Genomic DNA, 16,489 nt, shown 5'->3' on the forward strand with positions numbered 1-16,489 from the left:
GGGCGGAGCCGTCCCGGCGCTAAGTTGTGGGGCCCGGCTCCTCCCGACCTGGTTCTTTCCTCTAGGCTCCTGGGACCCAGCTCCGCGCCACCAGCCCCCGAGCCGCCGTACCCGCAACCCCTGGGTGCGGAGGACCCGCGTACCCTTGTCGAGAAAACTTTTCCTGCGGACTCGGGTCGGGGCGGCGGTGGCAGGAAGTCAGGGCAGCGACCTCTCGTCTGCCTGCGGCGCTCGCCCCGCCGGGTACCAGCGCTAAGCTCGAGACCAAGTTTTCGGGAGCCCCTTTCGGGCTGCAGGCTGGGCTCGCCTCGGGAGGAACGCCCGGCCCCAGGGAGAGCGGCGGGCCAGGGCGAAGGCCGAGGGCGCGTGGCGGTGCCGGGACCCTCGCCCGCAGCCGAAAGCGCGGAGGACACGAGCTGGGAGCCACCGGCGGCCGCCTCCGGGAGTCCAGGGTCTGCCTCCTCCGGGTGATCACTGTCCTGGCCCCGAGTCTATCGAGGAAAATGAAGTTAAGTCGCCAGTTCACCGTGTTCGGCAGCGCGATCTTTTGCGTGGTGATCTTCTCGCTCTACCTGATGCTGGACCGGGGTCACTTAGACTACCCCAGGAGCCCGCGCCGCGAGGGCTCCTTTCCCCAGGTAAGCACCAGGGGCGCGGAGCTCCGAGAGGGCAGGCGTGGGGGCCCCTAGTTACCCGCTGTTTCTCGACCTTTCTTTCCCTCCGAGACTCCGCGCCGGGGCAAGGAGAGCCCTAATTGGGGGAGGATCCGAGCCCCTTCCCGCTCGGTTTTGCAGCGTTGGGACAGCAGTGACCGCGACCCGGGAGCCTCCTCCTTCCGGGCGCCCCAGTTAACAAAGTGCCGGGCAGCATGCGGTGGCGGGATCGCATTCGGGGGGAAGTGGCTATGTTCCCGCAGTCGCACCCGGGCCTTTTAGGGTGGCCTCGGGCACCTGCTGGCCGGCGAACGGGCGCGGCGTGAGGCTCTCCCTGGCCTGATCAGCGCCGGGTTACCGCTTTTGGGTAACCCCCTCGCCCCACACAGGGTTAAGCTGTACAGATCTCCTGCGCGCATCCAGTCGTGGAAGTGGATCACACAGACTCCATCGGGGCGGTGTTTTTACCGTGCTATCTCTTAAGAAATAAACAGAAGTTTATTTCGTGTTGCAGACCTTAGGTTTTAGTGTCGTCATTTTTCAGCTATTACATCGGGTTCGTTTGGAGCAGACGTTGTAGCCTAGTGGGGAAGCGTGTGTCATACTCCAGCCGGAAGCTGTGGGGCGCTCAGCCCTGTGCCCAGTGTTGCAGTTGTCAAACGAGTTAGGAAAACGACCCATCTTCAGTGTTTTATTTGAAGTTACTAAAAATAAGCGAACGGAGACAACCGATTTTATTTGGAAGGATAACCGCGCAGCGTGTATTTCAGTTTCTAGATTTTTTTTTTTTGCCAGTGACCAGTATACTTAAGAAATTTTAATGAAACTGGAAGTTCTGTAGTGACCCTCTGTAATGAATGAACCTGAAGAACTCAAAACCCGGACAAGCTGATCTTACAACTGCTTGACTCAGGGATAGAGAAACATAAGAGTGAACAAGTTGACGTTTTAATTTTTTTGTGTGTCTGACATTTTAAATGATCAGAGTATCCTAGCCGTTTGTTCTTGTGATATGCTAGCGCAAAAAGCTTGAATTTTTAAAAATTAAACAACTAACTTTACCTAAATTGTTATGAAAGTGAAAAAAGATCCCTTTGTGGATGCTATCATGAATACAGAACACTCAAAATATTTTGCAGGAGAGAGGTATTGAAAATCTTGTAAACAGATACATGAAAAGTTTTAAAACGCTCTACTCCTAAGTAGTGTGATTGGGTAAATATACTGAGATAAGCACTACGGGATATCTTTGAATCTTGACTTTAGAGTTTGTCCAGTGCTTTTTGATAAAATTGGATAAAAGTTTTAAAAAGGGTAAACTCTGTGAAGCAAGAGCAAAAAGAGTTCTAATGCTTGTTTAATATGGTCTTTAATAATTTTAGGGCTAAACTTCCTGTGCTCCCCCACCCACATAATCCTATTTTCAGAATTTATTCATTATAGGGAAAAGCAAAACAACTGATATATTTTACTTCTATTGTTATCTTTAATAATGTCCTTTGGCTTTAGTTTGATCACTTAGAAATCATTTATGGAAACATCTGGGGCAGAGGTTCTCTCGCAACCTTGACATTTTACTGTCTCTAAAGAACTGAGTGACTCATTCAGTTACTAGGAAATCTTAGACAAAGTTAATTCTAGTATTTTAATATCCAGCCTTAGTCTTGTCAAGGGCCTGAAGTTCTGCTTAGAGCTTAATACATTTGATGGAAAGTGACAGTGGATCCTGGAAGAGAAGGCCCTGTGTGTTTTCTGTTTCCTGTGCAAGAGGAGGAGAGGGTTTGGTAGGTGGAGCTTTTTATACTTAAGGATGTCTTTCTCAGATTTTCAGTACTGGATTTTCGGTGCAAGAAGGCACCCTTTGCTGATTGAGTTTTGAAGATCCAGTGAATCCCCAAGCAGGTGGACAGGATAAACGTGCTGTAAGCCCAACTCATGAGTCTGACATCAGCCTATGTGTTTTCCAAGATAAACATGACTCCCACAACCATTATCCAGTAGGTAAGGAAACTGAGGCACAGAGAGGTGAACTAGCCCAAAGTCACACAGCTAAAAGCTAAATAGGTGATCTTTGGAGTCTAGGCTCTCAGCTGCTAGCTGTCCTGCCTCTTAGTAATTCTTTGCCTACTGTTAGACCCCAGCCTGCTTATGGAAAGATCTGATAGAGAAGCTAGAGCATGTTACTCTGTGGCTCCTTAGCTTATGACTTTTTTTTTGAAAGGAACATTTTATATGAAGCCCTAATGAATATGCTCCTTTTTTCTGAAACATTTAATGCTTGAGATTTATATCTCTCCCAGAATGTCTTCTAGCTCACTTCAGAGCTAAACATTATAATGAAAACCATTACGTAGCACAGCATTCAGCATTTGAGTTGATTATTATTTTTTTCACTACTTCTATTATGTAAACCTTAATTTGATGAGAACACCAAACGTAGTAAAACTAAGTTATAATGTATTATATTTCTTTGTTGAGTTTGGGTACTGAATTCCGTAGTCTTATTAGAGCCAAGTTAGTCAGTCACTAGATATCATTTTTGATGTCTAATAGAGTGATTTATCTAGAAAGAGATTGATTTCCTCTGATGTATCCATTTTAGTTTCTTTCAGTTAATATGGAACCTTCAGAAAGCTCTGTAGTCCATCTGGTAAGCAAGATATATTTTAAAACCATCCTAGATTGAGAGCAACCAATTTGCTGTTGTTCTGGCTTTCACTGTTTCCTTCCTCCCACAACCCTGTGTTTTCCACCACTTGACCAGACTCGGGCAAAAGTCGGCCCAACTCAGGGTGCTCCAGTTTCTCCCACCCTGGGGCAGCTAGCTGACCGCAGCTAAGTTAGTGTTTGGAAGGCTTTCCCTGTACTTTTGGGAGGAATTCCTTTGAGACCTGGAGTCAACAGTTGACCTTTACTGTTTTAATTTAAGTTGTATATTTTAGGGTTAATAAACCTCAGCTAGAAAAATTAATAAAAGTTTTTCATTAATTTTACTTAAAAATCCATTCTGAGAGAGTTTGGCCAGGCCCTAATGCCCTGAAGATGCTTTGAGGTAATGTAAGAATTTTCGCAGTTGGAAAAGAGAAGCACAGTCTTCCTGAAATTCTTTATCACTTCTTACAAGCAGATTTCACAAGTTGTTTACTATCAACAGTGTGTATAATACGATATCTTATGTTTGGATCTAGAGAATTAAATTAATGAGCTAGGTTTTATATAACAAATGCTCAATCTTTAAATAACTAGTGTAGCATACAACCATAGGGATTAATATTAACTCTTGGGACCGATAGAAAATGTGAAAATGAAGTTCAGATTTTATCTTTGTGCCCAGATAACATTTATCAAGTAAGAAAGTGAGAATGTCATTACATAAGTATTTGATTGAAAGACATTGGATGGTGGGGACTTTCATGTCTTTTTGTTTTTTTAAACTTTTACTGTGCAAATATAACACATATATAAAAATATACCTAAACGTATTACATTTCTAGTACCTATTTAAAGGTCCAACATCATTGATGTTTAATGAAAGTTGTCCTCAATCCCCCAATTGTTTTATCTTGCTTTCAGAAATCTGTGAACCTTAATGATATATTGAAAAATATGATCTTCCTTGCTTCTCCAGACTCCAGCGCACTCTGTTTATAAACTACAGCACTTGTTACTGAGATTTGTGCGGGTGTATATTCGGGAGTTTGTTTCATTTCTTTTGGTATAATGTTTAAGATCTGTGACTTTTGGGAAGTAATAGAACTTTGACAGTAGTGGCAACCAAGCATTCAGGAGAAATGCAAGAACAAGAAAGTCTCTGGAAAGGCTGAGCTCTACCCACTCCTGAGTCCAGCAGTCCTGCAGGACTCCTTCTGCCCAGCATACTTCATAAAACTCAAGCTTACTGCATATACATACAACAACTGGGGCAGACACCTGTGAGTACATCTGGTCTAAAGGCTCAAGTTTATTATTTTTTCAATGGAATTGAATGTGTTGTTCCCAGATCAGCACTGCTCTCAGGGCCTAAACAAATATGTTTGTTTGGGAGATGTTGCAATCCCATTTATTTACAGGAGATTTTCTCTGTTACCTATTAATTAGCAATAAGGGATAGCTAGGCTGTGGGTAGGCAAAGCATTGCCTAAAATTACCACTTTTATTATTATTATTATTTTTTACTTTGAGTCAGCTAGTACTTTTTGTGATAGCTGTTGAAACTTTTGACTAACCTAAGTGTTGAGATTTTCCTAGAAGGAGTAGTTCAGTAGCTGCTGCTGATCCAGTGCTTAATTATTAGCTTCTTTGAGTCCAACAGTCTGAGTTTTCCCCTGTTGTTCCCTCACTTCCATACAGATCTTTAAAAAAATGGGAGAATATTCAACAGCTGGGATATGATTTCTGGTTGCTGGATTGTAAAGTCATTGTGATTTGGCCCCTTCTGTCTTGATGGTCAAGTTCTTGGCAGCATCAGCTTTTACAGTATACGTAGAACTAAGGAGAGGAGGAGGAACTCTAAAGGAGTAAATTTTGCTTTTTTTCATAGTTACGATTAGTAGGTTGATCAGGAGAGGAAGTAGACTATTTTAACTAAACCGGGTTTCCTTTTCAGTTACAGATTTCAAACTAAACTGCTAATTTTAAGGTTGAAACCATGCTTAGGTACAAACAAGTGTGGGGGTTGATTGTACTGAAATGGAGTTAAGACCTAGTGCTTGGGTATTGCTAAATTTGCCTTGTGATAGGGAGGAAGTAAATCATTTGATTTGAATAAACTCAGTCTCTTGAGCTCATAACTAGCTTTTCTGTGAGATGGTACACTTAAGGTAATGTTCTTTGTACTTTTATGCAGACAAGCGCATAGTGGGTATTCAGTAAATATTTTATGTTATATTTGAAAATCTAACATCCTGTTTTCTAAAGAAAAGATAAACCTGAAGCACTTTAGTTTAAAACTGTACATACTCTACCTTTGGCTGCCTAACGCCTCATTGCTATTAACAGTTTGGGCTGGATAATTCTTTTGAGTTAGGGGCTATCCTATGCATTCATTGTAGGATGTTTACCAGCATCTCTGATGTCCACTCAGAATATGTCAGAAACACCTTTTTCCCTTCCTTCCCCCAATTATAGCAACCAAAATTATCTCCACCTTGCTAAATGTCCTCAGGGGGAAAAAAAATCAACCCTCTTGAAAACCAGTTTGGCTGCAGTGACAGGAAAGGCCTATTCTTTACCCCCACTGTGCTTTCTTAGCATTTTGTATTTTAGCAACGAGTGATCAAAGGGCTTAATTCTAGCACTCAAAAGGATAACTAACATTTTTTGATGATTGAAATATATCCTTTCTGTGGGTGCCTAAAATTCACTTACATTTTTTTTTAGGATTCTAAATTGCAATATGTTACAGTAAATACAAGGGTAGATTATGTTCATATGCAAGTTTTTAAAAAATGGAAGATTATTATAATGAAAATTCTTTAAGATCGAATATATTTATTCTGAGAAAAGCATTATGGTCAGGTGATAGTAAATAGATCATCTTTTACTTTCTGCAAGCTGAATTAGAGGTTGGCTGTAGTTCAGGTTTATTCCTTTTGCCTTTTAGCACAGGAAGATAAGATATATTGATTAGTAACAAGGTAGTATGAAAGTCGTATGCAAAAATAATTTGAGAAGTCTGGAATTTTCTCAGGCAAGCTATTTCCTTTTTTCAGTGTATCACTTTGTTTTATTTCTGTTAATTCTGGTTACTGCATTTTGTATCCCTTCTTGAGATAAGAAAATCAGGGATAGAAACTGGGAAATAAACTGCGTGGAGACTTTTCTCCTGTTCATTTCATTTTGTTCTAAGTAGCCTTTTTTAAGAAAGGGTGGAGGCAGGGGTAGGAAAAGAATGGCATTCTTAGCAAATATCCTTCCTTCCCTTTTGTCTTCAAGGCCTCTGGTCTTGAACTCTGCCTAAGTCAGCTAACTGTGCCAAATATAATGTGCCACCTGTTTTTGTAGGACTGCAGATAAGGATGGTTTTTATGTTTTTAATAAGTTAAATATTTTGTTGCATAACCACACTCATTCCTCTGTGAATTGTGCTGTAAGGGCAGAAGTATATAGTTGTGACAGAAACTGTGGCCCACACACACACACACACAGAAAGGCCAAAACATTTCATATCTGGCCTTTACAGAAAAAAAATTTCCAATTCCTGGTTTAAACTACGTTTCTTTTAACATTGGAGGCATATAATGTGGGTAGATCTGTTGAAGCAGAGTACGTTAATTAAAAACAAAAAATTTCTCATAAACTGGTTATTACATCATCATTAGTCAAATTTGGTTTGTATTTTGAGAGTGTGATTTAAAACTAGTTTTATCTTCATGTTTCTGAAATTTCCAGGTATCTTTGGGGAATTTTCATGCTGGAGAATGGACATGTTTGACATGTTTAATTTGTTTCCTTTCTATTACCTGAAGGTTTCTCACTACAGAACTGCTGTGGAACACAGGGTTCTAGGGCATGAACTATGCAAGATTGATCCATAGCCTCAAGATCGAAAACCATGACTTCATAATATTTGCATTTGCTGTAATCCACGGATGGGCTGAATTCTGAGCCTAATCTCACTGCTTGGTTAGTAAGCTGTAGAGGGAGAGCCAGGTTTAGGTATCTTCTTTATAAACCATAGATCTTGACCAGAACTTGGCAGTCTTCTCTGGAACCTGAGGGCTGCTCAGCTTGGAGGCAGGGGCACTGAACTGCTATCCTACTTATCAAAGAGTAATTAATTCCTGGTAACTTTGATCCTTCTTCATGCTTCTTAAAGATTATGTGTGACTTTCTTCCTTCCTTGTGGCACAGGCCACCATCCCTTTTGTGTCCTGAGATTTTAGTGCCATCATTAAATTGCCATAGAGTTAGTCTGAAAAAGATGGGTGTAATTCATCTCATTGAGCAGTGTTGCAATTTTTAAGTATTTTTTACATGTGCATTTTTTACATGTAAACGGATTTCTCACACTGGCTTTCTGTGTGGATAGGCGCCTTTGGAAATCCAGAGAAATCCAGAGTGGGCTCCAAATGTGACCCGATTCTATTAGTGAACCTCTGTTCTGAATCAGGACTCTAGAGAGCCAGGGAATTTGCCGGTAGTTTTTTCTTTTAATCTCCAGGATTGCTAGTGTTTAGTTTTCTGATGGGAAACTTCCTCTTTGGGTTGAGGCTGTACCTTGGGGCTTAACGTGTCCTTTGCAGCAGTTCTCCTGCATTCCTTCATACTATAGAGATAGAGGAATGTGGAATTTATGAGTTTTATCCTTTGTGGTAGCATTTTTTTTTCAACTTGTGGAGCTTTAGAGGATGGAAGCCTGAGAGTATGAATCATTTTCATTATTGTTTTCTACACAGAAAAGCCCTGCATTTGATTTTTAGAGTCGAGTGAGGTAGTAATTCTCTTAGTAGTTAATAGCACCCCAGAAAAGGAATATTATGCAAAAAAATCAGACATAGAATTTTAGAGTAGGGAGGGTTCTTCCTGGTCAGATAGTTCAGTCTCGTTGGGGTTTTTCAGATAAAGACACTGAGACACATAAACTGGACTTCAGAAATTTGACCCAGATCTCATAACCAGTCATAGCATACCTGGGATACATCCTGGCCTATAATTCAGTGGCCCTTCTGTTGTACTATACGCAGCATATATTTGAGAACTTACTATGTGTTAGGCACTATGGAGATTATGATTGATATACTAGAAATGTCACTTGCTGTGAAAAGGCTTCTTGGTTATTTGAGGAGACACAACTGCCACTTGTGAAATAATTAGAGATAATGTCATTTAATGATTCACTAAAAGAGTTAAAGAAGTTAGACTAGTGCCTGGCATATAGTAAATGCTCAATAAATGCTAATTACTACCAGTAAACAGATATTTATGGACAGGTGTTTACCTGTACCAGGCACTGTTGCAGGAGCTAAAAATAAAACAAGAGTCCTTGATCTTAATTAATATTCTTGATATAAGGACAAAGGTCTTAAAGGGAATTCAGAAACAGAACTAAGTTCTAGTAATGGCCTAGGTCAAGCTGACTGAAGGACATGGGAAAGATGCTAGGCTTTTCTGATTGGGTAGGACTTTGAAGGAAGAAAGAACATTCTTAGTGTGAAGTACAGTGCTTCCGAAGGCTTGGAGTCATGAAGGAGCCTGATGTCATGAGATGAGGTGAGGGGATCAATTTAGAATCTTTGGTGTTTGTAAAGAATAGTTGAGAAAACAGAGTAGGTAGTTTGGGATCTGATTGTGAATTGCCCTGAGAACTAGTCCAAGGAATTAATGCATTAGATAGTAGTGAACTATTTGAAATTACTAATTATACCAGAAAGCTGCTTGAGGAAAGCAGTATTGGAGAATTAATTTCATAGAAAATTTTAGACCTGGAAGAGAGCTAAGGGAATAATTCAGTCTAGATTATTCTGGTAGCAGTGTGTAGGAAGACTCAGAAGCAGGCAGGAGCAGAGAATCTGTTTGAGGTAATATAGACATAAGGCAGTAAATCCCTATACCAGTACTGAATTGACTAGAATCAAGAAGAAGAGGAAAAACGTGGAGCCATTTTGTAAAAAGAAGCATCAGGGCTTTCTAACAGATTTGGTAAAGGGTAATGATGGTTGGTTTGAGTTAAAAACATTTTTCCCACCTTTTTCCTTTGAGGTGTTTAGAGACTGCTTGTACTGTTGGCAGAAGGGGATAGTTTGAAAGATAAGCTGGTTTAGAAGCCAAGTTAAGTTTCATTTATGATGACGTGGACATTAATGGAAATAGCCAAGTGGGCTGGAGTGCTGGACTGAGAGATCAAGGAAGGAAGATGGGTTGCAGTAGTCATCAGTATAGTCGAGAATGAATGAGCTCATTTGGGACTATGCTTTGTGAGAAGAGAACGGAGAGCCAAGTACATTTCATATAGCCAAAAGCTATGCTTCTTATATTAAGATTATTGTGTAGCAAATGTTAATAAAATGAAGCAGCTCGTATTCATATTGTCAGAAACCAGCTCATTGATCAGCATACCTAAGATAAGACTATCATAAGAAAGAATTTTAAAGAAGCATTTCAATAGGAAACTAAAAAGACCTTTTTCATCTTTGGCCTACTTTATGGGGCTAAATTATTTTTTTCTAGGCTGTAAGAACAGAAAATAAATTATTCTGTGTGTGTGTGTCTTTATGAGAGTGTGTGTTTGTGAGAGAGAGAGAGAGAGAGAGAGAGAGAGAGAGTGTGTGTGTGTGTGTGTGTGTGTGTGTGAATAGATATTTATAAAAGATCAAAAGGCAACACCCCAAATAGAGTCCTCAGAGTTCAAGGTTGTTCTGAAGATCAGACAGATTTCAGAGAATACCCACCAGCTGCCTCTTGTTTATGATAAAAAGCCCCTCAGCTTTGATTGATTGGTGACCCACCCACACACTGAAGAAGTAAGAACTGTTTTTGTCCTGGGGCCACCTCTTGAAAATTTGTAGGGCCAAGCAAGGACAACATTGGAGATGCAAGATATTTCTTGTGATTTTTTAGGGAGAAGATGTAACCAATAATTGTTTAAAAGAAGAAAGAAAAAGATTTGAGAAGAACTCAAGAAATGTGTATCCTTAACTCATCTTCGATGGTGATGGTATATTTAGAAGTTTGCTATTGTTATAATATTTTACATTGTGCCTTAGTTTTGCGTTTGTTGCTTCTGTGGTATTTACTAAGTAAATCCCACCTTGCCCTTGAAGATCAGTTGCTTCAAATGGATTTTTATAAAGAAAGTCAGTAAGGAAGGATTTGTAAAACTATAGAATCTTTGGTGCTTGTAAAGAATAGTTAGGAAATTCAGAATTTAAAATCATTCAGTGAGGCTTCCCTAAATACTAGTCAATAAAGAATAGAAGGGGCTTTTTGAGGAAATGATTAACATAAATAAGGCTGAAGTCTGGCTGATTATCTACTTAAAACAACCCTGTTTTTAGAGGCTCCCCAAAACTATTTCTATATGACAGACCACCTTATACATGTCAATTGCCTTTAACAGCAGGTCCTAAAATACAATATATGCCACTCATGCATGAGGAATGAGTTTAGGTGGTATAAGTGGATAGTGCCTAATAACCCTTATACACAAAGACAGGCACATCTCAAAAAAATATAGGACAGAACACCAACGAAGACCAGCAATTATTGTCCAAATGACATAGGGCAGCATGACCATGGTTCCCTGGGAATTGTTGCAGCCTAAAAGTGCATCCCATGAACTTCCATGTGTCTTCTTGGGTGTTGATACACTGTTGACATATTATCTCAGTGTGCTGTGTATAAGAATAGAAAAGATAAAACTACATTTTAGGAGAAAAAATCAGTGTGATTTTTTAAATTTTTTTTTGCAAAAAATATAAAGAAATGTTCCACAGAACAATTTTGGAAGTGCTGAATTAAAGAAAAATATTTTATGAGTCAACAATTTGCTTAGCACCACTTAATGTAGTTATTAAATGTATTCAAAAGTATGAAACTGCAAACATTTTGCCCTACATACAAACCTTTCTTCTAATATTGTTTTTGAAAATATACCTGTTTTGCAGAATCTCACTTTATATAGTAGCTCGGTGCCTAAAATATTGCCTCAGCAGGAGGTGGTTTCTGTGCAGCTGCATTGGGCTGGTGTGTGTGTGTGGGCCATATGGTTCCAATATAAATGTACATCTGGAAACTCACAGGGTGGAAATGGAGCTGTGTCCTGGAGAGCCTGGAGAAAGCTCCAGCAACTGGAGTTGTAATCATATTTTTTGGAGGTGGTAAGAGGATGGGGATTACAAAGATGGGAAAAACCATTGTGGCCTGTTATTCTAGGTTAGGGTTGGGATCCTCTATAGTGATTCACAGTGGTATTTACCCAGGTGTAGTCCGAGTCCTTTGGGCACCCCACCAGAATAAAGGACAGTGAGCTTGGAGTCCCAGCCATTTGGCAGGGACTCCACAGTCATTTGGCACTCTTGTCATATACCTGCATCTGAGTAGCCTCTGTTACCGTCATACCTAGGCAGATGTGAGAGTGTGCATAACGATAGGCCAGGGCAAAGAGTACATTGCTCTTGTGTTTTGGCAGGGTATTATGTAATTAAGTATGCTTTATGCTTACATGGTGAGGGCTTTTCTTTCTTTGAATGAACAACTGGCAGCACAAAGACAGTACCTTGGAAGAGATTCAGGCATGATAAGCTCTGGGTCTGGAAAACACCATTAAAAGGTCATTTGTAACTGGTTTGTGGCTTGTAGATGAAGAAGTAGAGTTACTTATATAACTGTGGCCACAGCCCCAGTTCACACTCTTTTTGGCCTCAACACTCCACTTCTTAAGGGGTGGAGCAGTCACTTGAGGGGTTGCTTGTCATTCTGTGAAACCAAAATGCTTTCCTGTTAAGTGCCGAAGATCTAACTGAATAGCAGGATTTTTCTGTATATAGTTGAATAGCGTCTGACTGACTGGGAACTACTGCAATAAAGGGGACCTTCCTGCTGGAAATACAAACTTTCTTTTACCAAGTCATAGTTCCTATATTTAGCTTTAATGCAGTAGTTCTTAACTGCAGATGTAGGAGAATTGCCTGGTGAGCCTTTTACAATTATGAAAAGCAGCTCTGTGCACTCTCTCTCTAGGTAATCCCATTCGTTCCCACTGCTCTAAATTCATATTTATGTTGGCCATTCAAATTTATATATTCTCCTGACTTTCTGACTTGCATGTCTACTGGATACTGCTGCTGGGCTATCTGATAGTTCCAGAACAGAACCTTTGCCCCTCACTCTGGTGCTTTTCCACCATTCCCTATTTCCCTAAAATGCTACCTATCATCTTCCCAGTTGCCTCAGCAGAAAAAGAGGCTATTTTTTTTGTTTTTCTTGCCTCTTCCTTTCCTAGTTCATCATATGCTTTCATGTTCCTCCACCTACACTGCCCTGGCCAAAGCCCCATGGTGTTTACCTGGCCAGTTACAGTAGCCTCCTATTTTACTTGCCCCACCTGTAGCTCCAAGATAGCTTTAAAAGACTTTATTCATTAGCCCCCAAAGTGTCCAAGATGAAGATGTTGATGTTTCTTTCCCTGAAAAAATATTTTTAACCATAAAGTCTTTTTCTGCCTCCTTTATTCTAAGGTAGATATATAGACTTGTCAGATCAAAGGGGCATATGTGACCAAAAGATGCTCCAGGGAAACGGCTTATAAAGTCACATGGTCTCATCCTCCACTCCATTGCATGGGCTGTCAGCTCCTCAGGTGCTCAGCTTTCCACTTCTGATGGGGACGTGGGCAGCTTCCTTTACCAAAGACTGCAAATATAAGGATACTTTCCAAGCTTTACTTGTATTGAGTCAGCTCTTTGCCAGGTGTATTAATTTCCTATTGCTGCTGTAATCGCAACAAATTTAGTGGCTTAACATAAGAAAAATGCATTATCTTAGAGTTGTGGAGGTCAGAAGTCTGAAATGGGTCTTCCTGGAGTAAAATCAAAATGTTGGCAGGGCTGCCTTCCTTTGGAGGCTTTAGGGAAGAATCCATTTTCTTGCCTTTTCCATCTTCTAGAAGCTGTCTGCCTTCCTTGGTTCAAGGCTGCCTTCCAGCATGGCATTACTCTGACCTCTTCTGTCTTCATATCTCCTCTACCTCTCATTGTTTCTCCTTATAAGGTCCCATGTGATTACATTGGACCTACCTGAATATTCTAGGACAGTTGTCTCATCACAATATCCTAAAGTTAATCACATCAGCAAAGTGCCTTTGGCTATTTAAGGTAGGATATTTCACCCTAGATATCAGGGAGTAGGACACAAGCATCATTGTGGGGGGACATGATTCTGCCTCCTACAGTAGGCCCTTTGTATTACTGGACTTTGCGTCTGCGGATTAACCCAGTGGCAGATTGAAAACAATATTTTTGATCCACATTTGAGAATCTACCAGTGAGGAGCACCAATTTAAGTTACACAAGGATTTTCAACTGCACAGGAGTGGGCACCCCTATTCCCCACATTGTTCAAGGGTCAACTGTACTAATTTAACACATATAGCCACCCTATATGGGTTAGGTGTTAGCCCCATTTTACGGATGAGGAAACTGGGGCACAGAGAAGTTATGTAACTTGCCATTAGTAGTGGAGTCATAATTCACATTTGGCTTGCGTTTATTTTTTATTTTATTTTGTTTTCCAGCTTTATTGAGATATACTTGACATATAACATTATATAAATTGAAGGTATACAGTGTATTGATTTGATATACTTACACATTACAAAATGATTAATTATTGTGATGTAATTAACATATAACTATCATTTTAGGGTGTACAATTTGTCGATTTAATATATTTATATATTACGGAATGATTGCCATCACAGTGTTAGCTGGCACTTCCATCATGTCACATATTTACCATTTCTTTTTGTGTGTGTATGGTGAGAACATTTAAAATTTACTCTATTAGCAACTTTTAAGAAAAAATATATTAACTATAACCATCATACTATACATTAGACGCCCACAACTTACTCACCTTGTAACTGGAAGTTTGTATTCTTTGATTAATATCTCCCCATTTCTCCCTCCTTTCAGCCCCTAGTAACTACCATTCTATTCTGTTTCTATGAGGTCAGCTTTTTAAGGTTCCGCATATAAGTGATACCATACATCAGCTGTCTTTTTCTGTCTCACTTATCACATTTAATGCCCTCAGTGCCCATCTATGTTGTTACAAATGGTGATTTCTTTTTTTTTTAAATTTATGATTGAATAGTATCCTATTGTATGTATACTTACACGTGTATATATCTCTCTCACAGGTTCCTTTGATGGCTCTTTGGAATAATGCAATAAATATGGCAGTGCAGATACCTCTTAGAGATGCTTTTTTCATTTCCTTTGGAGATATAATAAGTGGGATTGCTGTATCATATGGTAGTTCTATTTTTAAGTTTTTGAGGAAACTCCATTCTGTTTTCCATCGAGACTACACCAATTTACATTCCCACCAGCAGTGCACAAGGGTTCCTTTTTCTCCACATCCTCACCAACACTTGTTATTTCTTGCCTTTTTGATTACAGCCATTCCAAGAGATATGATATGATATCTCATTGTGGTTTTGATTTGCATTTCCTTGATGATTAGTGATGTCTATCACCTTTTCATGTACCTGTTGGCCATTGTATCTCTTTGGAAAAGTATCTGTTCATTTTCTTTGCTCATTTTAATTGGATTGTTCTTTGCTATTGAGTTGTTTGAGTTCTTTATATATTTTAGATGTTAACCCCTTATGAGATATATGATTTGCAGAGATTTTTTCTCATTCCATAGGTTGGCTTTATATTTGATTGTTTCTATCCTTTCACTTTGAGTCCATGTATGTCCTTAAAGCTGAAGCGAGTCTCTTGTAGGCACTATATAATAGTTAGGTCTCGTTCGTTTGTTTGTTTTCCATTTAGTCCCTCTCTGTCTTTTAATTAGAGCATTTAATCCATTGACATTTAGAGTAATTATTGATAGGTGAGAATGTACTCATGTTATCTTACTGATTTCTGGTTGTTTTGTAGTTTTCTTGTTCCTTTCTTTATCTCTTGTTGCCTTCTTTTGTGACTTGATTTTCTGCAGTTGTATGCTTTGGTTCTCTTCATATCTTTTGTGAATCTGCTGTAGCTTTTGCTTTGGGATTACATGAAGCTTATGTAAAACATTTTATACAGTCTATTTCACAATAAACTTAACTTCATTTGCACACAAAAACTACCCTTTACTCCTCCTCTCTTGAAATTTTTGATGTCACAACTTACCTTTTTTAAATTGTGTATCCACTAACAAATTATTGTAGCTATAGTTACTTTTAATACTTTTGTTCTTTAACCTTTTACTAGATTGAGTAGTTAGTATTTCACCATATTACGATGTTAAGAGTATTCTGCATTTGGTTATACACTTAACCTTTATGAGTATTATATGTTTTCATGTGTTATTAATTAGCATGTTTTCATTTTAGCTTTAAGAACTTCTTTCAGCACTTCTTGTAAGGCAGGTCTGGTGAATTCCCTGGGCTTTTGTTTGTGTGGGGAAGTCTTTCCCTTTTTTGAAGGACAGCTTTGCCAGGCTAAGTATTCTTGGATGGTAGTTTTCTTCTTTCAGCACTTTTGATATACCATCCCACTCTCGCCCTCCCTTTAAGGTTTCTGCTGAGAAATCTACCAGTAGCTTAATTGGGTTTCCCTTGTATATTACGAGCTTCCCCCCCCCCCTTCCAGCTTTTTAAGGTTCTTTTGTTGTCTTTGATTTTTAACAATTATGTGTCCTGGAGAGGATCTCATTAAGGTTGATTCGATTTAATTTGGTGATCTATGAGTTTCATGAACTTCTGTCATTATTTCTTTAAACAAACTTCTGCCCACTTCTCCTCTATTTCTTCTGGAACTCTAATAAGTGTCAAACCTATTCTTTTGTTGGTATTCCATAGATCATATAGGCCTTCTCCACTCTTTTTCATTCCTTTTTCTTTTTTCTCCTCTGATGGGACAATTTTAATTGAGCTGTCTTCAAGTTTGCTTGTTGTTTCTACTGCTTGACCAAGTCTTACGTTAAAGCTCTCTGTTTATATCTTCAGTTTAGGCATTGCATTCTTTAGCTTCAACATTTCTGTTCTTATTTTTTTTGCATCTCTTGGTCGAACTTCTCATTTTGTTCTTATATTGTTCATTAAATTGTTTATCTGTGTTTTCCTGTAACTCTTGAACTTCTCATTTTGTTCTTATATTGTTCTCCTGATATCATTAAATTGT

At 39.3% G+C, this 16,489-nt stretch overlaps 1 protein-coding gene across 1 annotated transcript in view; it reads left to right on the plus strand.

The window, feature by feature from the left end:
• Positions 1-6: 6 nt before the first annotated feature.
• The window catches only part of MAN2A1 (mannosidase alpha class 2A member 1), a 152,358-nt gene continuing 135,875 nt past the window's right edge, over positions 7-16,489 (plus strand). Inside the window, exon 1 of the mRNA XM_006913274.3 lies at positions 7-638. Within this exon, the coding sequence (XP_006913336.1) occupies positions 504-638 (135 nt within the window). The 5' untranslated portion in view covers positions 7-503. The remainder of the gene's footprint in view (positions 639-16,489) is intronic.

This window comes from Pteropus alecto, unplaced genomic scaffold (genome assembly GCF_000325575.1).
Source record: "Pteropus alecto unplaced genomic scaffold, ASM32557v1 scaffold20, whole genome shotgun sequence".
Lineage (NCBI taxonomy): Eukaryota > Metazoa > Chordata > Mammalia > Chiroptera > Pteropodidae > Pteropus > Pteropus alecto.